The sequence below is a fragment of the Tenebrio molitor genome, chromosome 3, assembly GCF_963966145.1.
Source record: "Tenebrio molitor chromosome 3, icTenMoli1.1, whole genome shotgun sequence".
Taxonomy (NCBI): Eukaryota; Metazoa; Arthropoda; class Insecta; order Coleoptera; family Tenebrionidae; genus Tenebrio; species Tenebrio molitor.
Genome location: NC_091048.1, coordinates 4,976,364 through 5,001,704, shown reverse-complemented (window position 1 = coordinate 5,001,704; position 25,341 = coordinate 4,976,364). Strand labels below are relative to the sequence as shown.

At 35.8% G+C, this 25,341-nt stretch overlaps 3 protein-coding genes and 1 long non-coding RNA gene across 5 annotated transcripts in view; 2 read left to right on the top strand and 2 right to left on the bottom strand.

The window, feature by feature from the left end:
- Positions 1-25,341, top strand: part of LOC138125606 (uncharacterized) — a 196,000-nt gene that overhangs the window by 103,984 nt on the left and 66,675 nt on the right. The gene's annotated exons all lie outside the window — the stretch shown is intronic.
- The window catches only part of LOC138125603 (uncharacterized), a 63,411-nt gene continuing 38,540 nt past the window's right edge, over positions 471-25,341 (top strand). The window contains exon 1 of the mRNA XM_069041035.1: positions 471-642. The gene's annotated coding sequence lies outside the window, so the exon portion shown is untranslated. The remainder of the gene's footprint in view (positions 643-25,341) is intronic.
- On the bottom strand, positions 11,043-12,945 carry LOC138125713 (serine/arginine repetitive matrix protein 2-like). The gene is made up of 3 exons (XM_069041165.1): positions 12,935-12,945; positions 12,041-12,313; positions 11,043-11,961 (listed from the first exon to the last, which is right to left on the bottom strand). The coding sequence occupies exons 1-3, from the start codon at positions 12,943-12,945 to the stop codon at positions 11,043-11,045; spliced, it is 1,203 nt and encodes a 400-aa protein (XP_068897266.1).
- On the bottom strand, positions 18,270-19,761 carry LOC138127297 (uncharacterized). 2 transcript variants are annotated; one of them, XR_011158182.1, is made up of 3 exons: positions 19,162-19,761; positions 18,728-19,111; positions 18,270-18,673 (listed from the first exon to the last, which is right to left on the bottom strand). It is a non-coding gene; the product is annotated as an uncharacterized lncRNA (long non-coding RNA). The 2 variants fall into 2 exon arrangements; XR_011158181.1 differs by having other exon boundaries at positions 18,728-19,761.

Here is a 25,341-nt window from a genome sequence, read left to right as displayed (position 1 = left end):
AATAAACCGACATTTAACATCTACGAACAAAGTGGTAGCATATTTATGGTACATAGTACATATTTTAAAATGACGGAAATCATCAAACGGTGGTAAAGTTTGATTTACAAGGGTCTCCAATACCATACAAATCCAGGACCGTACCACCAGTTATGATTTATAGCTGGTTGTTTGCGGTAAGCGACCATTGTCAATCAGGAATTATGACCCATCGTCGTCATAAATTACTCACATTTTAGTACCAAAAATTATTGGGCGATTTTCATATAGGTATTGTAACGGTCCGAATAGGTTGGATAAATTAAGAATTTTAATTTTAAAATAATTTCAAGGAAATATTTTAAATACCGTTCATTTGCGACGGAAATGCTAGTCAGTTGTAAATTTTATTGTTGCTTTGTTCACAAGAGTGGCACCACACTCCTCAAGTGAAATCTGCCAACCTTTCTTTGAAAATGCAGTGGGCAAAACATAGCCCAAGGGGAACAAGTGTTCAGGGGAAAAGAAGCGTTGCAATAAATTTACTGTAATTACATGTTCGACAATTTGGGTGGTCCAGTTAAAATCAGGGGATAATTGAATTAATGAATTTGATGTTAGCAGGTTTCAAATTGAGAGAACAACAAAATTAATGTTCATTAGGTTAATTTACCTTTTTAGCATTCTCAAATTTGTGGCATATTTGTAATTAAAGGGCGAGAATTGCAAATTAAAAACAGAGCGCTTTATCGTAGAAAAGAACTAGAATCGTTTGCACTTTTAGTTAGAAAAGTAACAAAGCAAAGTAGAAAGGGAGTCGGTAGAAAACACAGAGGACCGGGTAACGGTAAAGACAGGTAATCGTAGAAATCAGACGTGTGAGTGAGAGAGAGAGAATGAAATTTACGAAGTAATTACTAATTAGAACGGTTTTGGGGAATCAAACCAATGTAGAACAATTTTTAGAAGTAGCAGTTGCGTAATAGCGTTTCAAGCCCAATTTAGGTTTCAAAATAAGGTTAATTTGTTCTATTTTAATTCTGTTGGTTTCATGTTTATTATATTTGTTTCATTTTTATTCTGTTTAATTCTTGGTGCTGATTTTTATTACTGTATAGAGTCGGTAATTCAGTGTTCCTGTTTAATTCTATTTGTTCCATTTTTAATTGTGTTTGTTTCTTGATCTTGAGGTTTACATATTATTGTATAGAGTCAGTAATTTAGTGTTCTTTTTCAGAGTTCTAATTCAACAACAAATTATGTACATTCGGTCTGGTCCTAACAAAAGTCTAAATTTAAACATTTAAATTAATGGTGGAAAACGGAGACTGTAATTTCAAAAGAGATAGAGATATCGAAAGGGTGTCGCGGTCGGCGTAAAGTAGAACCGAGCTGATTGGTCACTTTGGTCAAGTAGGGGTTGCGAAAGTGGGGTGCGCCAGAAATGATAAAACCGATTGCGGGACGGGAAACAGGGCTTTTTTGATTCACTCGGGGTTTGATCTCCAAAGTAGCCAGAGGTACGTTCGGTACTTCCAGCAGCCATTTTGTGACCACGTTCTTTACATTTACAAGGTAAATTATTTCTCTAATTCTTGTACATTATTTGTAGTCGCGATTTAATTAGTCAAACAGCATTTAGTTCTTTATCGTTCTAAAGTAAAGATTAAATTATTTTCTTTGAGCTTTTGATGACCACGTGTCTCTTTAGAATCTTATATTAATTTCTTTATCGCGAAGTATGTGATCTTCTTGTATTTACCGATTGGGGAAACGTGCTCTTCTCAAGGGGAACCAGTATGCAATTATTATAAAACATTTCCATTCATTATTTATGTCTTGGATTCTCGAGTTCGGGAAGCTACCGCCAGTGTCCGTCGCACTCAATAAGCTGTGGTCCGGCGTAAGAGCACAAAATTAGCCGCGTCACCCCCAAGGGGGCCAGCGACCAAACTAGGCCAGCTGACACGTGAAGAGAGGTACCCTTTGGCCCTGTTAGAACCTTTTTCCCTTTTATTTTCGACCACCGGAGTAGACCGGGGTGATCTATGAGATTCCAGGGCATCGCGTCGGGTTAAATTTAATTGGGGAAATAATTGAAATCTAAAGCGGATCACATAGTTCGCATCTCAAACTCGTATAATGCTGTTCGCGCCACAAACTCATATACTCGTATTTGCCCCGCTTAGTCATTTATTCATGAGTCAGATCTCAATTCGGGGGCCGAGAGTCAAATTTCATTGGGTCAAATTTCCACCAACTTCTGTTATTAAATTCATTTATTTATTTCTATAATTTGTTGGGACCAAACACCACCACACTCGATTATTTGTTAAATAAAATGTAAGTGAAGTGTGCTCCATCGTTTTAATTCTATTTGGAAAAACCTTCCAAAGGTACGGCCTCTCGTTAGAACCTAATTAAACAAAATGAACAATAAAACACAACGTAGGATCCATAAATATTTCTTTTCTCATTATTTTTGTTTCGTATTTTTCTGCAAAAATAACATCCGAGGGAATGCAGCAACCAACAATACACCAAATGAGGAAAAAAAAACATCGAGGAAAGGTCCAGGAAGTCGAAAGGTTACAGTATTATACAACTAAACTCTATTCAAAAATCAAAAAACCACCACCTGTTGTTTTAGGTTGGTAAAATTTAAAAAACCCTAGGTAGATATTTTTTCGTACTATGTTGGTAAATAAATTATGACATTTATTTGATTCAAAATAAAATTCAATTGCTTTGAATTTTTGTTCGTATTGTTTTATTAGCAGCACGTTTCATTTATTTATTGATTCTTATTATTTTTACTTAAACATACCCAGAAAAACAAGACACTTAATAAACATTTAACATTACAGGTCTCACCAAATTTTACACTAAACAGCGTTGCTGATAGTAATTATCGAGGAAAATGCGACGTTGGTGGTTTTTTGATTTTTGAATGGACTTTATAGAGGATTGAAAATTTTCGATTATACGAGACGTGTTTCCCGGAAACATCACGAGATCGTAGATCGAGTGGTGTTTCCGGTAACACGTCCCATGTAATCGAGAATTTTCCATCCTCGAGTTGTATACGGGTAGACTATATCATGAATAAAAACAATAAAAAAATAAATAAACAGGTTCCCGAAACCGACTGGGCGCGTTATGATCAACACAAGGGGAATCTTGACTAAAATTTGAATATACCACCCTCCGCGTTAGTTCATCCAACAATACTGTTTAATTAAATTTTACGTCTTAATTGCTTAAACAAAAATTGCGTAAAAGGTTTGCCTCCGCAATTTAACTTAATTTAATAATAATAGAAAAGACTTTTATTAGAAACATTTTTTGTGTATGAGTTCTACTCATCGTCACCTATTACTGGATTTCTTCTGGCAGGTTATATCGGGACCACCCTGTATATACAACGTATCTTACAAATAAGTACATTAATTTTAACCAGTGACAGATCTGGTCACGAGCAACAAAATTGTTATGTACCATTTTTTCGGCCGAGGGAGAGATAAAGGGGATTAATTTTTTTTAATTAGTTTTATCCGACTCCAAAAGACAGGTGTTTACATGTTGATTCTGTGATTTAAGCTAAAATTTTGTGAAAATGGCACGTTCATTTTTGAATGTTGAATATACACTGCGTTTTTTATTTCGCTGAACATTCAATGTAAAATGGCTATGTCCAGTTCTAAAATGGACAAGTCAATTCATTTGAAATAGGCAACCAAACTTACAGATCCATGAATCCTATGTTCAGTAAAATAAAAAAACTCACGGTATAGATATTGTGTTGGGGTATGGTGAATCGTGCGGGAGTGGTCCTCGAGCCCAGAGAATAGCCTTGCGACTCCTTCTCGTGGGGGTACTGAAGGACTCGGTATAATCGATCCCAATGAATACAATGAATACAATTGACGTTTTAAGAGAACTGGTGGAAAATGTTGCCACAACAATTCGCAATAACAGAGGAATGCTGGAAAGAGTGAAAGAATCACTATTTCGTCGGTGCCTTCATTATTGTATTGACAATAACGGCGCTCACTCATCTCACTCATCTTGTAATGATTAGTAGTATTACCAATATTACCAGTTAGAATTAATGCGCTGATTTCTGAGACACGTTGTATATACACTGACCGGCACAAAAAACGAATCACTTTGAATTTTATTAATATAATTAAGTAATTCATTGTTTTAGAAAAAAAAAATTTATATCATGTTGTATTGATAAGTGTTATTTAAGTTATTTTTGCCAAAGAATATCCGACAAACAAAACATTAAACACAGCAAATAAAATTTTAATAAAAAAAAAAAAATAAAAGCAATTTTTTGGAAAAAATTGTGTTATGAAAAAATTGCCAAAATTTTAACAGCATTTTTCTCGTATTGTCAAATTAAATCTTTTAACACGTAAATCAACCGACAAAAACACAACTTGGAAGCAGCGCATATTTTCTAATAATTTATTTAAACAAAACAATTCGATTGCCATGGAGAGCATAGCACACTCTATCATTGAAAATATCCCAATTTAACTATAATAATAGTTATTTAATAAACTAGTTTGTTAATGAAGGCGATTAATAATCGAAACTGTTTAAAACACGAACGAGTTAAGCGAGTGAGTGGCTTTAATAGTTGAGATTATTAATCGCCCATTAACAAAAGAGTTGATTACAAAATTTTTTCGTTGACTGCAAACTTTTTTTTTTGGTAACAAATTTTGAAATTAAAGCCAAATCAAAACCAATTTCATCTTTTTCCATAAATATAACACCTTATAAATACCTTCATTCTTTTTTTGTCATCAGGGTAGCCCATTTTTAAATTTTTCAACACTTTCTATTCACTTTTCCACAAAGAGTGTCAGAAGACGTCAACTCCATTCGCATTCAATTTCACGTAAAAATCACGGTTGCTAAGGAAACCTAGTTACCTTTGAAAAATATGACATGCCATTTATAACCAAAAATGTCGGTTTTTGAAAAATTGAATTTGTAATTGTGCAGTTATGGAGCTATAAAATATAGAAAACCCTGCTGTACTACCTGCTGCAGTGTTGGTAAGTGCAAACAATGCATGTTCGAGGTTGTTTATACATCAAAATTTGATCAAAACGTCAAAATCGCAAAAATCGTTGACTAATGAAAAATAGTGTATTAATGAGGTCCATTAATACACTATAATTTAGACAAAATAATTCATTATTATAATAAGAAAAATAAGCCGAAATATAATTTCAAGATCATTTATTAAAAAAATCATAATGAGTCTTTTGTGCCGGTCAGTGTATGTAATTTAAATTATGAAATTCCAACTTACCAAACATACAAGTATCCACAAACTGATGTTTGATTCCTAAATCGTCCTTATCGTAATATAATCGGTGCCATTAAATATAATTATTTAGTAATTAATTTTAGTAATTTGGCTTTAATAACTGTAAACAATGTTTTATTCAGACAATCTTGAATATTGAGCATAGAGTATCTTGAAATTAGTGACTTTAATAGATAGTTACGAAAGTTATTGATGGAGGTTGCTTAAATATTCAAATATCAGAGAAGGATGACGAGGTAAGTAAATACTCGTTTCACTTTGGAGGGAGTAAGACCAATATAAAGAACTGAACTAAAGAATAAAAGAAATAAGAAAAAAATATTGAAGAATTGCAGGCAGCCTTAGAATCCGAATTGGTGATGTTCGATTTCGAAACAGGTTCTCTCAAAGCTTTCAAAGAAACATTTTATAAATCGAATATAGGTGGATGTTTTTTTCATTTATCGCAAAACTTTCGGCGACAAATCCAGAAGATTCCAGGACTAGTTCATTTACACGAAAACAGAGCAGACGTTAGATTGAAGTGCAAAAGTCTGCTCGTGTGAGCTTCGTACCACCTACGGATGTCCAGTTTTTCATACGAAATTCTTCAAGAAAAATAGGATTTCCCCCCGAAATAAAACCCATAACGGAAAACGCATACATGCCTTCCTACATGTAGGAAGAAGATTGGAAGGAGTTGTCCCACGTTATGTCATCCATCAGCATATGGAACACATTTGACCGACTCAATTCGGACATTCTGAGCATAAATAATTCGCTGGAGGCGTGGCACAATGCCTTCCAAAAGACGGTGGATTGCCATGCTATACAAACCAAATGCGACCAAAGTAGAAAAAATTATATCTTATACTCGTTTTATAAGACGCACTGTGACACTCGTGTCACAATCAAGCGTATACTATGTATTATACAATTTATTTAATAAATTAATACACTTGTGACTCTGAGATGCTAGTACGAGTTCATTTATAATCTACGAAATATCTAATGTAACTTGGTGCATATCACTACAAATTAATTTTTTAAGATTTTTTCTTACTACCGTTAGAATATTTCTAGAGATTGCTTAGAAATAGTATATTATATTAGAGCATAACTAGGAAACCATACGTATGTCAAAAACAAGCCTGGCAGCATGGAGAAAATTACAACAATAAGTGATAATATCTATTTGTGCAATAAGTTAGGAAATGTATTTTTTTTTGTTATCAATGTTTTAAGATGTTAAATATACTCTAACACCCTTTGGTTTTTATTTCAAAGGACAAGATTCTTCTTCAACATTAGAATTTTCCTACTGCAAATTTTTCAGCAGTTTACTACACACTTCGTTTGTTAACAATTGTTGAAACTAAAAATCAAATAGGCTTATGTCAAATGTTTTGGAAGTAAGTTTGACGTGTTCTAAGTGTTCTACGAATAACAATGGTGTTTTTAATGATTTTTTATTATTTTTGTTAAGTACTTTAAATTAAATTTATTTTCTTGTGTTTAACTTATTTTTAATTGGGTAAGTTGAGCATCCTAATGAATGGTTTTTTAAATTAATACTAATTTCTAATTAAAGTAATGAGTATGTAAGCATTTATTAACGATTAAAAAGAAAACAGTTCCGGTGGCCGTTTTTTTTTGTCGGTCAGTGTATATAGGTATGTATGTAGTTTGTACAGAGTGCTTCAAGTTTTACCGCCCGCACGATTAACCCTATTAAAAAAATAGTTAAAATTACGAAACTTTAGGGTTAGATTCCCTTTATACAGAGTGTTTCTGAAATAGGTACATTAATTTTAACTGGTAATAGAACTCGTCAAAAGTTACAACTTTTCTATCTACCATTTTGCCGAAAAACGATGTTTAATTCCAAAAAAAAATTGGAGAAATTTTTCACTAAAATAGTCCTACGCCACTAAATACTGCAATGGCTAATTGAGATCAGCGCTAATATGAAAAAAACGTCCATTTTCATCCAGAAAACGTGTTTTAACGCAGAAATCGAAATTCAAAGAAATCTACCCGTATAGCAAAAAATCCACTTCGTAAGAATCTGGTTGTTTCACGTTTTTAGGTAGCTTAGTTTTGGACATATGAACGGTTTTAGGAAAAGCTTTCCTATTTTTTTAAGCCATTACGCAACGTTTTTCGCCAAAACGGCAGAGAGATGAGTTCTATTACCAGTTAAAATTAATGCACTTATTTCAGAAACACCCTGTATAAGGCTTCAAACGTGTGTACCTAATCAATTTTCCCGTATCACTTCATTCAGAATCATAAAATTTAAAAAAATTGATTTTGACAAAAAAAAAAAATCCGTGCACGCTCATAATTCACCATTAATTCAAAGAACATATTTATGAAATTCGCATTGAAAGAAAATGATAGTTTTTGAATTATTCCAATTTTAGTATTAACACCGAAAAATGATCAAGATTTACAACTGCAGTGTCATAAATAAATACTTCATTGTTGGGAAACATCTATTGAGAACTTTTCCAGTAATTCTTTAGTCCCTTTAAGGTACCATAGATAACCCATGTCAACCTCTATTGAGGAAGTGACCGCCCAATTTAATAATACATCATAGCTAAATTTTGCACTTTAATATCAAATTCCATTTATTTCAAAAACCGGTGATGCTTTCATGATTTCAATGACATCAAATTTTTACTAAATGTTTGAAAGGACTCTCAGTGAACAATTATGTAAATTAATCTAGCGGTTATTGAATTAAAACGAAATATTTACTCGTTCCATTAAAAAATTTAAAATTTTTACAGAATGTTCTATAGCGTTACACAATCATTCCTGATTTTTTTGAGAATTTTAAATCGATTAAAAGTGTGTGTTTTCGCTCGGGCGGTAAAACTTGAATCACCCTGTATATATATTTTTTGTATATAAATGGTTTGTTGAGAATCTTTTATATTATTTGGTTTTCATAATGGCTTTTAAACATAGTTGGGACCCACCATTAGCTACTACCTGTATTTTACAGAATCAGGGGTGCGGCGCAATCGTGCTCAGGTATTAACAACCACTTGGGTCGCCTCGGCGCAATCGTACCATCGGCTTAAAACAACTCAGGTAATACCGGCGCAATCGTCCTATACCGATCTAAACATTGAAAAGTGATTATAATAAAAATATTTTATTCTATTTTAGTCAATAATCGTCTTTATACGCCCCCAAATGAGGGCATAAATTGGCCTTTATGGCACAGATCTGTCAAAAACCTGCCAAGCAACGGTTGGTTTAATTATTCAAACAATGGTATCAAACATTATTTTATTAAAGAAAATCATACATTATATACACAGTAACCCTAACAACATCAAAATAGCTAACTAAATTTTCATGGACACAACTTTTAGTTGATTTCCTTTAAGGAATATGTACTAAATATTTGTTTGAATCTTTTAGAAATTATAAAATAGAATAAAACCACGGGCATAATTCTCGATTATGGCCCTCGGGAATTTAAATGCCCTCGTTCCTCGGGCTGATGAACGACAAACAACTGTCACCATGAATCAAATTTTAACGCATAAATGGTTTTCACTTCAAAACGTAAAGATTCATCTTACTTTCGTAATGGTGTTTTCAATAACGAAAAATAGACATCTGTCGACATACAGCCTTCTTTGATCTAAATAATTGTTGATTGCACGGTACAATTAGATATATGATGTTGAATATTAACAAAATAATGCGAGAAATGTACGTGTTGATAAAAATAAAATTGTGCAACTTGAAGTTTTAAAATCTAAAATATTTCTACAATTTAATAGTCATTTTATGATTGCAACTTACGTACTACAACTTAAGTTAGGTTTCACCTTGAGATCATAATGGCAGCGCTGAAAAGCATAGAATAAGCAAAATATAATTTTTTTTTAAATAAGTAATAATAATATTTTCCACGTGCCTATATTTAACCATGGACATCATAAAAGATTTAAGTTTGAGAAGATTTCAAACAGAATTCTATATATGTTAATCGTTAAATTTTTCTTTAGGTACTACAAAATTACAAATGAAATATTAATTAGTGTTAATGTGTGCATTACTAATGTACGCGTCTGCACGCATATAGAAGATCTACTTTTATCTTTAAAAGCTTTGAATTACGTGTCTATAAGATTCATAGAGAGCAGTCCTACCTAAGCAGGCGATAATGTTCTTCGTCGAGAAGTGATGAAGTGTAGTGGTGATAACAGTTCATTCTGACTGTTCTCTTCAAATTAACCTCTATCTTTGAGAAGTAATTTTAAGTTTTACTCCGTTACTGTTTTTCACTTTTCTCATTCTTTTTACAATCATCAATATTTTGGTTTGTTCCCACATTTTAACACATACAGATAAAGTCTCAAACATTTAGAATTAACAGTTTAGTTAAAACGTTTAATGTATTATACGATATGGTCTTTAATTTTTATTCATTATTTATTCACACAGTTTTCAAAAATCGACCTCAATGGATTTCTCCACGAAAGCACCACTTCGAGGTATAGCAGTTATTCAAATATTTGGGCATTTTATGAGTTATATTTCAGATGACTCTCTATGGATAATCCGAATTATGGCTATCGATATATTGAAGTTAAAATTCACGAAAATCCTTCTTTCCGTCACATTAATCTTTCAATTTGTTTTAACTGCCAATCCTTTACCGTCATTATTTACAAAATAGAAACTGTTTTCTTTTTCAGGCAATGCTCAACATCGCAGCTGTTCTCTTGTGTAGCGAAATTGCTTTGAGTGCTTTAACAGATTTCAAACTCTGGGCCTTGGACAGTGCTGGTTATGAAATTCTTGCAGAAATTACAACCGAATCAATGTTGTACTCTTATTTTATAATTGGAAACACAATTTTATCGTTGATACCTCTAATTTTGTTTGTTGTACCAGTTCCCAATGATGAAGACGTATTTTTTGGTCTATATATCTTTGACAGATGGTTTCCTGATTACACCGTTGTTCTTAACTTGATTTATAGGTCAACGTTTGTTGTTTTAGCATATGCAATGATAAATGGACTGAACATCCTTTCGTACACTATAAAACATATAAAATTCCAAGTTTACTTGCTTGTTAAACATATTGATCATATTACCACCGTGGTTGAGTATACCAACTGCGATGCAGGTTTTTTTTTTCTATCATAATATGTGTTGCAGTGCCGCTTCCAACGCTTTAACAAAATTTCGAAAGTGGATTCGCATATTTGCCATTGTTGTAATTCCCTTTTTTCTCAGCTGTACTTTATACTTCATTTTGGTTAAGTCTTTCCATATTAATAGAGACCATTTATAGCAAATGCAACAAAGATATCTCAGGGCATTTTGCTGTGTAGTATTTACAGGACAGTCAGTGGAAAATAAGGTACTGCATTGGTCAGTTATTGTGATTTACATTTTTTCATTTGTAACGAAGTTACTAAGAAACGCTCCCGGTGGCGGAAAAATTCCGCTCTTTCGCCGAGCCGGTGCAGAAAATTAGCGCGGAGCCAACCGCCTTAACCGCGTCGACCGAATCCGCCCCGGAACCCGTGTTTCTTCCGGCCGACAGCACCCGGACTCTGCGCTGAGCCGAGCTCCCCCACCGCCCCAGCCGCGAGTCGCCGGCCGCGCGCAGCCCCACCGTGGCAATAAAAGGACCGCGCCGAGCCTGCAGAGCTCATTCCGATCCCGGTCCTCTTTCCGCTCCTAGCCTAGCTCCAGCACCGACTCCGACTCCGCTTCCGACCTAGCCGACAACCCGCTTTCTCCGCTTTCCTGGCCCGTTCCCTCCCGCTGCGAGGGAACCCCGGCTTTCCCGCTCTCTCCGCTTTCCTGGCCCGTTCCCTCCCGCTGCGAGGGAACCCCGGCTTTCCCGCTCTCTCCGCTTTCCTGGCCCGTTCCCTCCCATTGTGAGGGAACCCCGGCTTTCCCGCTTTCTCCGCGTTCCTGGCCCGTTCCCTCTCATTGTGAGGGAACCCCGGCTTTCCCGCTTTCTCCGCTTTCCTGGCCCGTTCCCTCCCGCTGCGAGGGAACCCCGGCTTTCCCGCTCTCTCCGCTTTCCTGGCCCGTTCCCTCCCATTGTGAGGGAACCCCGGCTTTCCCGCTTTCTCCGCGTTCCTGGCCCGTTCCCTCTCATTGTGAGGGAACCCCGGCTTTCCCGCTTTCTCCGCTTTCCTGGCCCGTTCCCTCCCGCTGCGAGGGAACCCCGGCTTTCCCGCTCTCTCCGCTTTCCTGGCCCGTTCCCTCCCATTGTGAGGGAACCCCGGCTTTCCCGCTTTCTCCGCGTTCCTGGCCCGTTCCCTCTCATTGTGAGGGAACCCCGGCTTTCCCGCTTTCTCCGCTTTCCTGGCCCGTTCCCTCCCGCTGCGAGGGAACCCCGGCTTTCCCGCTCTCTCCGCTTTCCTGGCCCGTTCCCTCCCATTGCGAGGGAACCCCGGCTTTCCCGCTTTCTCCGCGTTCCTGGCCCGTTCCCTCCCATTGTGAGGGAACCCCGGCTTTCCCGCTCTCTCCGCTTTCCTGGCCCGTTCCCTCCCGCTGCGAGGGAACCCCGGCTTTCCCGCTCTCTCCTCTTTCCTGGCCCGTTCCCTCCCATTGCGAGGGAACCCCGGCTTTCCCGCTTTCTCCGCGTTCCTGGCCCGTTCCCTCCCATTGTGAGGGAACCCCGGCTTTCCCGCTTTCTCCGTTTTCCTGGCCCGTTCCCTCCCATTGCGAGGGAACCCCGGCCTTCTCGCTTTCTCCGTTTTCCTGGCCCGTTCCCTCCCATTGCGAGGGAACCCCGGCCATCCCGTTCCCTTTCACCCTCCGACCGGAGCAGGAAGAGCCAGCAGCGTCCAGGTCCGACCGGAAAGACAGAAGAGCCAGCAGAGTCCAGGTCCGACCGGAACAACAGTAAGTACGAGCCGCGCTCTCCTCCGACACCCGCCCGGAGCACTCCTCCAGGTCACGGACACCGTCCCCGAAAGGTTCCGGCGCCAGCAGGTACCTACACCCCTTTTTTGTACATAGTGTGAATAAAAGCCCCCTTGTTGCGACACCTGTTTGTTTTACTACCCCTTTTCCGCGCCCTGACAGCCGACCCCCGGACACCGTACGCTCCGCAAAAGCTACCCCGGCCGTGTGGCGTCCCACCACAGCCGCAAAAAGGGACTGGCGCTCGAGGCATACCGCGACCGACCCGAACGGCGTCAAATCCCGTGACGTCACTGCCGCCAGTGAACGTCACACATTACAGTCAGATGTGCTAGTACGTATTAACACAAATATTAAGTGGACCAGCCTAAACGGAAAAAATTTAACTTAATTTAACTAATGATTATGACTTTGGCTGGTAATGAGCCATACAGGATTAAATTCTCGGAGGATGTCGTCATCAATTATGAGTTTGGAGTAAAGGTACGTTCTGTTCCGGCTATTTCGGCAATTTTCTTTTTCAAAGTAATATCTTTTTCAGATTGTCAAGTTGGTGTATTCCTTAGTATGTTTTTTTATACAGATGAAAAATTCTCTCTTTTGAACAAGCTTTCCCATGATCAGAATTATGTTGCAACTGTTCGCATAAAAACGTTAAGTATTTTATTTTTATCTTTATGACTGGACACCTCACAGAAAGGCCATTGTGAGCTATTATTATATACGGAAAAATGTTTAATGGCACTTTTCAAAAATGTGTTCTTTTTTGATAAATAACTGAAGGGATTTTGTAATTCTTCTAATGAAACTTCAAACCACAAGCACATATGTAGGTAGATTCTCTTAGCAAATTAGTCGTTCTTATAAATGTCAACAAATTTTAGATAGGCACTACCTAATAATATTTACAAATAGGTTTTTTTTTTGTTTTTTTTTATTGCCATTCCCGTTTTTTACCCATACGGCTTTTTACGGTACCTTTCGGTCGGCCGTTTTTTCCATTCCAATTTCTTTTGCCTTCTCAGGTGATGCGACGGGGCTCCGGGGCACTTTCCCCGGCCACCCACGCCCATTCCACCTCACATTCACAGACATACACAACAACATTTATACACCCACGGGACTCGAACCCGTGCTGACCTCGCGGTGGTGGCCGAAAGAGTGTTGATTCTTCCTTCCACCACCCTACCGTCAGCCCCGAGGAGACATACACACACATCCATGGCCCGGCGGAGGTTCCTTCCTTTGAAAAAATCCTCCCCCTTCGGTGGGATTCGAACCCACTAGCCTCGGGACCGCGACCTCGGAGTACTTTCTCTGACAGCCATGCGGCCACCGTACAAATAGGTACGAGTATGTATGGTCAGAGCGTTATAGGTGTGAATTCAGGGCTTGCCGTTAAGTTGACACTACCAAGAAAAATAACTAAGGTATTTAGAATTTATGGCAGACCTTTGAGTTTGACGATTCTCATTTAAAATGTTTTTACTAATTTAAATAGAAAGTAAACCACTTGGACACGTTTTTCGAAGATTAGAGTTACTGTTGTAGTAAAAATGTTTATCGCGATAAAAACGTCCTACTACTCTGTCATCTGTCAAAAGTGATTAAAATGGTATGCTACTCAGATTCTCAAATTGTTTTTAATAATTGTGTTTTTCATAACTTTATTATAAATAAATAATTACCTAACGTTAAAGTTTGTATTCTGGAACTAATCTTCTATTTTTGCTTTAGACAATTTTACACGTTGATATTTGGGCATTTTTATTCAATGGTTAAACACTCGAGCTAAAGCTCTCGGGCCTAACCAGAATAAAAATGCCTAAATTCAACTCATAAAATTGTCAAAGCAAGAAGTTTTCGTAAAATTGAAAAATTTATCCGAAAAAAAAATTAGGTCTTGTTATTTAACCTTCGACAAAATGTTTATGATGAATAAATTAGAACTTAGTTTTTATTAAATAGTAATTTGCATAGTAAATAGTATTAAAAAATAATTACATAATATGTAATTGATATGTGTATGATATATGTATGAATATGCACAGATGAAAGATGTAATAAATGCAAATGTTCGTCATAAATGTAACTTCCAAGAAAGTTTACCTTTTCACGTATATTTCGAAAACTAAGGAAGCTAGCGCAAGCAGGATAATGGAACGCAACAATAAAACAATTTGCTTCACCCAAACATATGTCTCATTAATTATCTTCTTACGGGTCCTCAACTGGGGGTAATTTTTAGAACAGGCAAGACAGTGAGACTTGACAGCTGGAACTCAACGAAGCTGTTTGACATTCACGAGATTGAGGATCATGTTAATAATTTTTGGGGACACTAAATCAGGCTTGTGAGAGTCAATAGAGATACAATTTCCGAGTGTATAGGGAACTGGGCGATAGCAAGTTTGGGCAAACTAGGTAATTAAATCAGTGCCATCAATGTGGAAAACCTCGTGTAGATACCATGGTATATTCCTGAGCACCGAACTGATTTCGAGGGGACACCTTTGGCTCGTGACACGGCGGGAATTGACGTTGATCAGGCGCGTCCGTCGGGATAACCAGTGGTGGCAACCAAATGCGCGGGTCATACATTTGCGGGTTAAAAGGTTGTAAGGTTCTCCTGGTTACCAGGCATTGAGGGGACAATTTTTTAAATATTTTTTCCGAGTTCTACATGAAGCCTGTAGCTCGTGGTTAAAATAATGCTGGTTCATTCTGGGATATCCCTGTTATACACTCGAAAAGATAATCAGCAATTTTATCGTTGTATATAATATAAAATTTTATTCAATCTTCGTTCTTACTGCTAAATGAATTTAATTCTTTATGTTAATTCAATTGATTCTTCTTTAAAGTCTTGTTTAGAGAGAATACTTAATTTACGTTTAACTGATTTACAATGGCGTCAGTCCACTTTACCGATTAGATTTGGTGGTCTGGGAATTCGTCGCATTTCCGATATTTGCCTCCCTGCTTTCCTATCTTCAATTAATGGGGTTAAAAAGCTTGTTTCTCTATTACTAAACTCAAAGGATAATGAGCTTAATATTCACCATTATGATTAAGCTTTAGCAGTCTGGGGTGTAGTAAATGAGAACGAAATACCAACAATCCCACAATTTCAGAAGAATTGGGATAATATTAATATCAAAGGAATAATTGCCAATGACTTAATCTTTAATTCACCTAGAGACTTGGCTCGTTTTAAGGCTTTGCAATGCAGAGAATCAGGATCTTGGTTACATGCAATACCTTCTCCTAATATTGGTACTCTTTTAGATAACACTTCCTTCCAAGTTTGTATTGGTTTAAGATTGGGTTGTAATCTTTGTACACCTCATATTTGCAAATGCAATGCGAAAGTTGACGAAATTGGCACCCATGGTCTAAGTTGTTTCAAAAGCAGTGGTATATTTTCAAGACACACTGAAATTAATTCCATTATCAACCGGTCTTTAACTTCTATTCATGTGAATTCAACTTTAGAACCAAACGGACTGTCTCGGGATGACGAAAAACGCCCAGATGGGATGACTTTAGTACCGTGGATTAAAGGTCAACCTTTGGTTTGGGACGTTACTGTTGTAGATACACTTGCAGACAGTTACGTATTGAAATCATCTGAAGTCTCAGGTTCTGCCGCTGAAATGGCTTGCAAACGCAAACACAGCAAATATAGTTCAATCATTTCGTCAAACTACGTGTTTAAAGGTTTAGCATTTGAAACCTTAGGCCCTTGGTGCAAAGAAGCCATCGATTTCATTAATGTCATCGGAAACCGACTTATCGCGGAATCAGGCGATTCAAAATCAAAGAAATTCCTTTTCGAGAGAATTTCCCTTGCCATTCAACGTGGAAACGCTGCAAGCGTTCAGGGCACTTTTCCAGATTCCGCAATATTATCGGAAATTTTTGTATTATAAAACAAAAATGTTTATGTAATTATGTTATTAATATAGATTTTCTTATTGTTTCTAAAATAAAATATACCCATTCTTTGAATAATTACATATAAACGTCAAAAAATTCAATTCAACAATCTCTTACCTACAACACAACAATGGTACAACGATGGATGTTGGCATAGAAGTATTTTTTTTATCGCCTAAACGATAACATTGTATTTTAATATGTAGTAAAGAATAGATAGTAAACAGCTGCGACTGGGAGAAATTTGATAATTTCACTGGAAATCTTTATTATAATTAACATAATTATTCAGAAAATATCGTATGATCAAAAGGTCGTTGGATCGCGATAGCAATGAAATGTAAAAACTATCTATAGAATTATTTACTTCTACTGCCCGTAGTTTTTATTGTACTTCAAAATAGCACTAATCTCACAGAACTCATTTAAACATAAACGAGGCGAATAAATCCATTTACCATTTTCACCACGATTGCCATTACTGTAGTATGATTTAATAATAAACATTTTATGTTCTCTTTGAATCATTTTGAATTATAAGCTGCTAACTTGATAGATAGCTTATTAATTCCACGGCAACCCTAATCCAAAAACTTTTTGATCATACGATATAATTGGTCTAATGTAGGCCATGGCTGGATCAATACTATTTCAACGATTATTTAATATTTTATTTACTAAACAGTAGACCTCTTTACCAATGCCTTTGATCCTTCCATTAATAAGTCCTTGTTTTGCTGAAAAAGAACTTGTAAAACCTTGAATTCAATGCCACGATCGTGTTTAAAAGAAATCTACATTTAACGAGTTCGTGTGTAAATTGGGCTCTTTTTGGCATGGGTGGGCCAGTTTAAAACGCAATTGAAACGAGCGTTCTAAAGACCCACGAGTGCCAACACGAGTGCCAAAACGGGCCCAATTTACACACGAACGAGTTGAATATAGCGTTTTTTTGTTCGACGAGCCCCTTAAAGACTCTAAACCGCTTAAAATTTTTAAAATTAGCTTGCCGTTTCGTTTTGACAAGTTGTGACATTTATCAAAATCCGTTCACACAGGAGAAAATTCTCACATTGTGACAGTGTCGAACAAAAAAGAGTTTTTATTGTTGTTATTTCATGTATTTGAACCAAGTCGAAACTCCGATAAGTGCATGAAAGCGGTGCTACATTCAGATCGCCCTCTTTTCCACAAATTCTGAAAAAATATCTCTGGGGAACATACCCTAAAAATCAACACATTGTCAATGCTAAAGGCGAAACCAGTAGTCAGAGAGCAAGCAAGTCTCTTGTATGGCCGGATGGGCTGCCAGATATTACGAATTTGAGATCGAGAGAGTCTTGACAGGAAAAACCTTCTCTTCGCAGACGGTCGACGATGGAGCAACGTTTTGTTGCCTTGGGCAGAACAGCAGTTCAATTTTTGACAATGCTCAACGCTCAGTAGAAAGTGACAAAGGAGAAGTGCAGAGCAGCACGAGGCACAAATTATTCTATGAAATCTCACCAATACTAGACCTAACGTCGCACCAGAGGCACACCAATTGCTTAATGAATCCTGTAATTTGCGGGTGCAAGCTTCCGATAAAAACAGAATATAAACGCATAAGGAATTGTGTTGTGTTCCGCTTATAAACAATCACGCCTCGAGAGTTGCAGTACGGAGATTGTACCGTGCGATCGAAAATAAAAAAAAATCGAGATTGCCATGATTAATACACATCAGTTGGCAGTACGTAAAAATTTAATTCAAATGTCATTACAATGGTAATTGTCATTATTAATTATTGACTATTAAAATTGGCTATTACAATATGTTCACTTTAGAGCAACAAATTTTCATTGTTCAGTGTTTCTTCAGCAATAGAGAAAGGCTTGGTCCTATTCGACACCTCGAGTTTTTGAGGAATTACAACAAAAGTTTCTGGACTTTCAAGGCACTTAACCAACAACTTGCCCAGAAAGTCTACAAATGCGTAAACATGTTTTGTGTGCAACCGTACGCGAAATGAGCACTTCGCGTGCCTAGAGCAGGCCGCGAAATTGAATTTCGCAGCCATTGCCTTGACGACGGCCGTAAAAGTAAAAGTAATTTCAATATTTATTTATTATCACAATTACAACATATCTATCTCTATATTTGCGGTGTGATCTTACAAAATCTGGATTGGGTACAGTTAAAGTTTGATTTATGCCAGTTTTTGTGTCAGGAACGGCCGCTATTAGTACAGAATTTTCATCCGGTTTGAAGTTCCCGTCAATTTCAAATGGAGTGGTCGCCTCAAGAATGACGAGCCGGTAAAAAAGATCCCAATTATCGATCTAGAACAGACACGTATGAATTAGGTTAATTTTTGACCGGTCAAAAAGGGAAATATCTACTAACTAGTAACATATCCTGATTGAACACAGATTGAATCCTGAATGGCATCAACAGACATTTTGGTTTATTTGTCTCTTCGCACGGCATCTGATATTTCCACGATTAAAATAACCTAAAAGGGAGCAGATGATATAACTTATCATAAGAGAATTTAACATTTACCTACCTGCCACAATAAATAAATTCCAGTAAATAGGTAAGCCATTGCAACATTATCCGACACGGTTTTCACATTCTTCTTGTTACATCAGTCTCAAAGTCACTGTAACATTTGTTATATTGCTGTTTCGATTTTTCAGGTTTTAAATGCGACACTGCACAATTTATAATATTTTTTTAAGTCTGGATGAGTACACGGCACAAGAGCTGCATATTTGCGGTATAATCTTACAAATTCTGGATTGGTGACAGTAAAAGTTCGTTTTATGCCAGTTTTTGTGTCAGGAACGGCCACTATTAATACAGAATGTTTATCCTTGATGTCATCGATAAACATTTTGGTTAGTTCATCTCTTCGCATGGCTCCTGATATTCCCATGATTAAAATGACCTAAAAAAGGGCAGATTATACAGCAAATTGATCTGGTCTCGTGTCAATACCTTAGACTTTTTCGCCTGATAACCAACTGGCTTTTTTTCAAAAAAGGTACCAATTTCAGAAACTTCCAACACCAATGCCATCCCGTATGTTCAGCGTGAGCTTCAACATTGAATATGTGCTCCATAAAGTTGAACTTTTCACAGTTTTTGATTTTTCCATTAAATAAGCCAAAACAACATTCTCCGACACCGTTTGCACAATATTTTTATTACACCGTTTGGACTTTTCTGGTATTAAATTGGACACTGCACAATCTGCAATATTTTTTTAACTCCGGGGAGGTAGACGGAACAAAAACGTTGTAATTTTCTTGCGACATTTTTCCAATTTTTCTCAAAATGAATTGTTTTATTTATGTCGTTTCCATAGGAACATGGCGACATGTAGGCCGACTTTATTTTTATTGACAGTGGAGGAAATTTTACTTGTTCATTTTATAATTACAAATTTTCGGGTTGCACACAAAATGTTGTGTACACCTTGGCTACGAAATCCTTTGACGACCCCGAGATTGTCTTGTCTCGGCCGCAAAGCGGCCTTGACGACAATTTTTCTCTCGGTTCGTCAAAGTAGGATTTCGCAGCCTTGCTATACAAATAACTATTTGGAAACGGGCAGTGTTCTGCGCAAAAAAGGCAGTAGACGATCGACAAAAAGATCAGCTAAAAATATTGAAGAGGGTGAACAAAGAATTATTGCAGATATTAACCCAAGAAACTAACCTATCATTTTTTTCTGTATCGTGTGTCTTTTGTACATGAAATTACTCCTTGATAATAAGAGCCCCCACAACCGACAACAACCTCTCTGGATAATAATGATTGATCGATGATCGTTGGATCTTGATCACAGATCTTGATCTTGAATCAATTTATAAATAAACAGTCGGCGTGCGCGTGCTCCGTGCTCACCGTTGACGTTAAATAAAGGGTGCGGGAGATTTAAATTTCATTGTTTCATTGCGCTAGCTGAGGAAATTCTTTTACAACCGACACGTCACACAAAATTCTTTATGAAAATCAAGATTACAACTCAAAATCACTAACCTAACTTTTAAGACTGACATCTCACGAATTGGCAACTGAAATGTTTGGTCAGCGCCTACTATAATTTTTTTTTTCGATATCACGGTGCTTGTGTTCTGTCATACTCTTCTTAGAATCTAGTTCAGCTTTGTACAAGATGTTGACACGTGTCGACATTTACACGGGTTGAACAAATCACTATTTTTCGCGATGAGAATCTTTCCAGTTTTCAAAACCTATCGAGGGATGATGGAAATCAATATTTCAACTATCGCCTTGACAGGAAGGAGTTCAGATTTATTCGATTTCAGGAAAATAAGGAAAAGACCACATTCTCTACTTTAAAACATTTTTATTAAAGAGAACACAGATGAAATATTACGTAATTCCTATTGAATTATCCAAGGATTGACGACCCCTCATGTCCCGTCACCTCAAAGATTGAATGCTATGCTATGATTTCGTTTTAGTGCTCTTATTAAAAAGAAGGCAAGACATCGAGGCGCCATTTATTTATTATTACCGATACTTCTATTAATTAATAATGGTGCATTACTTCTTTGAAAGCGCTATTAATGTACATGTTGTACAATAATTCGTCGCGTGATTTTTTCATTGTGTAATAGCTAGATGTGTAATGACTAATGACTAATGAAACATAATATCACAATGGGTTTTATTTTACAAATGTTTTGAATCGTAGAAAGAAACATAGAAAGGAATAAATGAGCTTCACAATCTGTAAAAATAAATTTACTTTTTTGAACCAACAAAGTTTTGCGAATTACCTGAATTCCCAAATTATAGTTCACCCTAACATTTTCAGTGAATACTATTTGGTACGGATTTTTGATGTTCAACACCAATATCATAAATATCTTTAAATTCTTTCTGTTTAAACTGCACCATCTTATTTGTGTAGTTATTTGCGACAATAAATCAGACTAACAACAGATACGTTTCATAAAGAAACACCGTTAGAATGTTAACTTACTTCATTCTCTATCGACTGTCCCAAAAATATTGAAGTACAAAACAAAATAATCGAAACGAGACCCATAGGAACAAGACGAAAATATCTGTCAGTCATGTCGACATTGCTCTTAAAGTATGAAGATTGGACAATTTGCATATTTAAAAACAATTTGCTTACGACAAGATAGAAGAATATGCAGCTTATAAAGAAAAATACTCCGGTTATTGAAAACAGAGGTATCCATTTGCGAAGTATGCTCACACCATAATTTCCCCCGCTGCAAATAAATTATTTCATAAAATGAAATTGGTGTTATTTACTCACACTCACTGTAGTAATTCAACATGACGTTTAATACAAAATTTGATTCTTTGTTCCACTTTACGTTGATAATCTGTGTTCTTTAGCAAGTCACAGTCATTTGTGTTGTTATGTTCAGGCAGATCTGTTACTATTCCCACGTAAAATACTATCAAAAAAATTTGAAACTTGATTTGTTCTATCACATAAATAAATTGATGAATAGGCGTTATCATTACAAAAGCCAACACAAAGAACGTTGATCTGTAAAACCAGTTCAGTACAACTCCATATTTGGGAAACCATTTTGAGAATAACATAAAGGCGAAAAAAACTTCATCGTCGTTTTCCACTGGAATGAAATGAAACAATGCCGCCAGAAATGTTAAAATAATATTAAATAGGAGGAGAGCTGAAATGTATTTAGATTCTTGTTGAATTTTTTGATTAATTTCTTCTCCTGCACTGTCCGAAGCCCAAGGTTTAAATTCTTGCAGAACCTGTTCGGGCATATCACCATCGACAAGAACAGTGATAATGTTTAAAATGACCTAAATCAGAATATCTGCTTATGTGTTGTTTACAATTTTTATAATTTACATAAAATATTCCAGAAAGGACTGGAGCAAATTTAATAGAATCCTTAAAATCGAGCATGCATAAGTGAAAGTAAATTTGTATAATCGATATTATCACGTGGAACAACAAACAAAGTAAAAGTAGAATTTTAGTTGATTTTAATTTCAGAATGTCAAGAACGAGAAGTTTTATAAGCCACAGTGAATCGACTGAAAATTATATGTAAATAAGATGTACATTAACTTGTAGCACTTTTACCTTTAAATGATTTTTTTTTCATGAACCGCATTGTAAAAATATATATTCACAGTACAGAAGATAAGCTGTTAAAAGAAGAAAAATATTAGAAAAGCTCAATTTGTTCCTAAAATTGCGAGTTATAAATATCGCGTTAAAAAAGTATCATTATTAAGTGACGACTTTACTTTTAGGTAAACGAATTAAGTCACGTTAAGCCAATGGTCCCGGTCTATTGAATTGGTGATCACGCCCCTCATAGATTTGTAAACCAGTCCTAGACTGTGTAACAACATTTTTTTTTTTTTTATAGTAAATCAACTACATGAACCACAAAATGAAACTAAAAATGTGCAAATGTGTCTTCACCATTGGAAAGTATAATGATGAAATTGTGTCAGTAATAAAATAAACTTTGTTATTACCAGAACTGCAAATCTACAATGAAACCGGCAAATTCAGGTATGTTTCTGGACGAACCAGGCATTCACACTCGTATAAGGAGTATTCTTCCATAGACATACAGTAATAATGATGACTAATAAGTTATTCCTTAATATCATTCCACCGAAATATATAAAGAATTCCATCTGTGTCTAACAGAATAACATGTTTTTCAACGATCGCTGAAACTACTTAATCCTCAAGAACAGCTACGATTTTGATTGATTTTTTTTAAATGTTTGTTTTTATAGATCATTTGAAATCAGAAACATTTTGGTTGGGGCACATAAATATTTATATTGTTTAAACTATGTTATTTATGGAAAAACTACGTTTTTTTTATGTCATTATAAAAAGCTTTGTTATATGAAAATTTTCCAGAAATTTTTATAAACAAATAATTATGAATAGGATTTTTTTAAATTATACATACAGTGCGTTTTTTTTTTAAGACTGGCCATAGGGTTTTACATGCTAATTTTTCAACCTCCTGTTAACTTTTATTTTTGTGAAAATTACACAACCTAGCGCTGTTTTTAGATTAAACAATAGTATTATCTAGTCATTTACTTCATTTTGTAATACCTAAACAGTTGTAATAGACAATTTACAGATAAAATGTTATTGCAAAAAATAGTGTGAACATTAATATTTTCCATTTAATAACAATAGATTCATTATTTATGTTCTAACAAGCTTCTTTACTTCAATAAAAATTAAATGAAATGTTCAAAATGCCCTCCAGAGGCAGTTAAGCAATCACACAATCAATTACATATCAAAATTACAAATGTCAGGTGAAATTTTAGCCTACTGAAAATTTAAAATTGGAGCAAACGGAATTCAAAAAATGTCTTTTGCTAACTTATTCCTTACTTCTGGTTATGTACTGAAATTGTTTCAGTACATAATCATATCCAACAACTTTACTGCAAAACTAGGTTGAATATTTTCATAAGGACAAAAGTTAACAAGGGGTTGAAAAATTAGCATGTAAAACCCTATGGCCAGTGTTAAAAAAAACGCACTGTATAAGAATGATATAACAGATATAACAGATATACAGATGATATAACAGATATAAACTGTTGCTCACAGTTATCGGTTATTTTTCGATATGTCATCAACGGTTGGATTGTACATAGAAAGATTTCTTGGTTTTTACGACGTAAATCTAGATCGAAACGCTGAAGAATTCTCAACAGAATCCTTTCAAAAATTTAAGTTTACACACAAAAATTGAGTCGCTCCTCAAGCTCTCTTTACACAATGCTATGCCCATGTTTTAAATCTGGTTTTGAGTAAATCTTGCAATTCTATTAAGAATAGTAGAATATTTTTCTCTAATTTGTCAGGATTTGCATCTTTTTTTTTTCTAATTGTTATAAAGCTATAATTTTTTGGCCAAGTAGAGTTTTCCCATTAATTCTGCCTCCCCTATTTACGGATTCACGAGCAGCCATTGGTTCCAATGTATTGTGGGTTGCATTTTCTATTCCGCCGGGCTCATTATCACTCGTGAAATATCTTGTATAATAATCTTTGCTTGTTGAAACTTATGTCAGAATAAACACAACTTACCAAAAAACAATGGAAAGTACAGTATATAAATAAAACAATTCCATTGAGGACAAAGAGAGGAATCAATTTTCGATTTTTTTTTACTCCTGCAGCAACATTAACGGCTGTTGAAATATTTACCTTATTATCGCCACATGTCTTTTAACACAAAATTTAATTATGGGGTGTTTCTGTGAAAGGAGCTCGCTAGAGATGCCGGAAGCCGACCAACGTGATATTACTCAATACCAACGTAATACGTATTAAAAAAAAAACAGAATGTGTCGTAAAGACGCACGATAGAAGTGAAACTTCTGTATTACAGGGAAATTATTCATCAGTCACTTTTAAATAGCATATTCACAACAAAATTGTATATTTTAATGAAGAAAATAAATTATAAACAACGATAACACTACACAATATTGAAATGCTTAACTCATTGTTCATTTTTAAGCCTCCAAATTAAAGAAAGGACATTATCGATAAATGCCGTGAGTGTGACAAAGACAGAAGTATGCACAATTTTAAGGGATGTTTGTATCGTGTCAAACAGATTAATTTACATTTAAGTGAGATGGAAATATTGGCGCAACCGTTGTGCGAGACACTGCTCCCACTCGACCCGATAGTGTTTACCCCCACCACTTTTCACAAAAAGTTTCTTTGTGACATTACTTTTAGTTACACAAAGACTCATTTATGGTACCAAAGTAGAAAAACATTTATAATAATCCCTTACAATCTGCTGAGAACCAAAGCTAGATTGCGGAATTATGGCATAATTAATAAGCGGAGAGAAAAATATTTACGTAAAAAAATAGTTTATCGCTGTTAGTTGATAACAATATAAATGAGATAAGAAAAATGAACTTGAATGAGTTGTTATACAGGGTGCGTCTGCTTAAACTTTATATTTGAATATCTTCGTTGTTGGCTTTTGTAAATAGTTAATTTTAGTTCTTTTCATTTTTGTTTGGTTTTGTTCGGTTTAGTTTTAGCGCGTAGTTTAAGTTAGCTTTAAAATACAAGTCGAAAATAGTTGCACCCTCTTTCAC

Coding starts and splice junctions, on each gene's coding strand:
- LOC138125713 (XM_069041165.1), bottom strand. Junction 11,962..12,040: donor GAGAAGGCCGGGGTTCCCTC/GCAATGGGAGGG, acceptor GGAACGGGCCAG/GAACGCGGAGAAAGCGGGAA.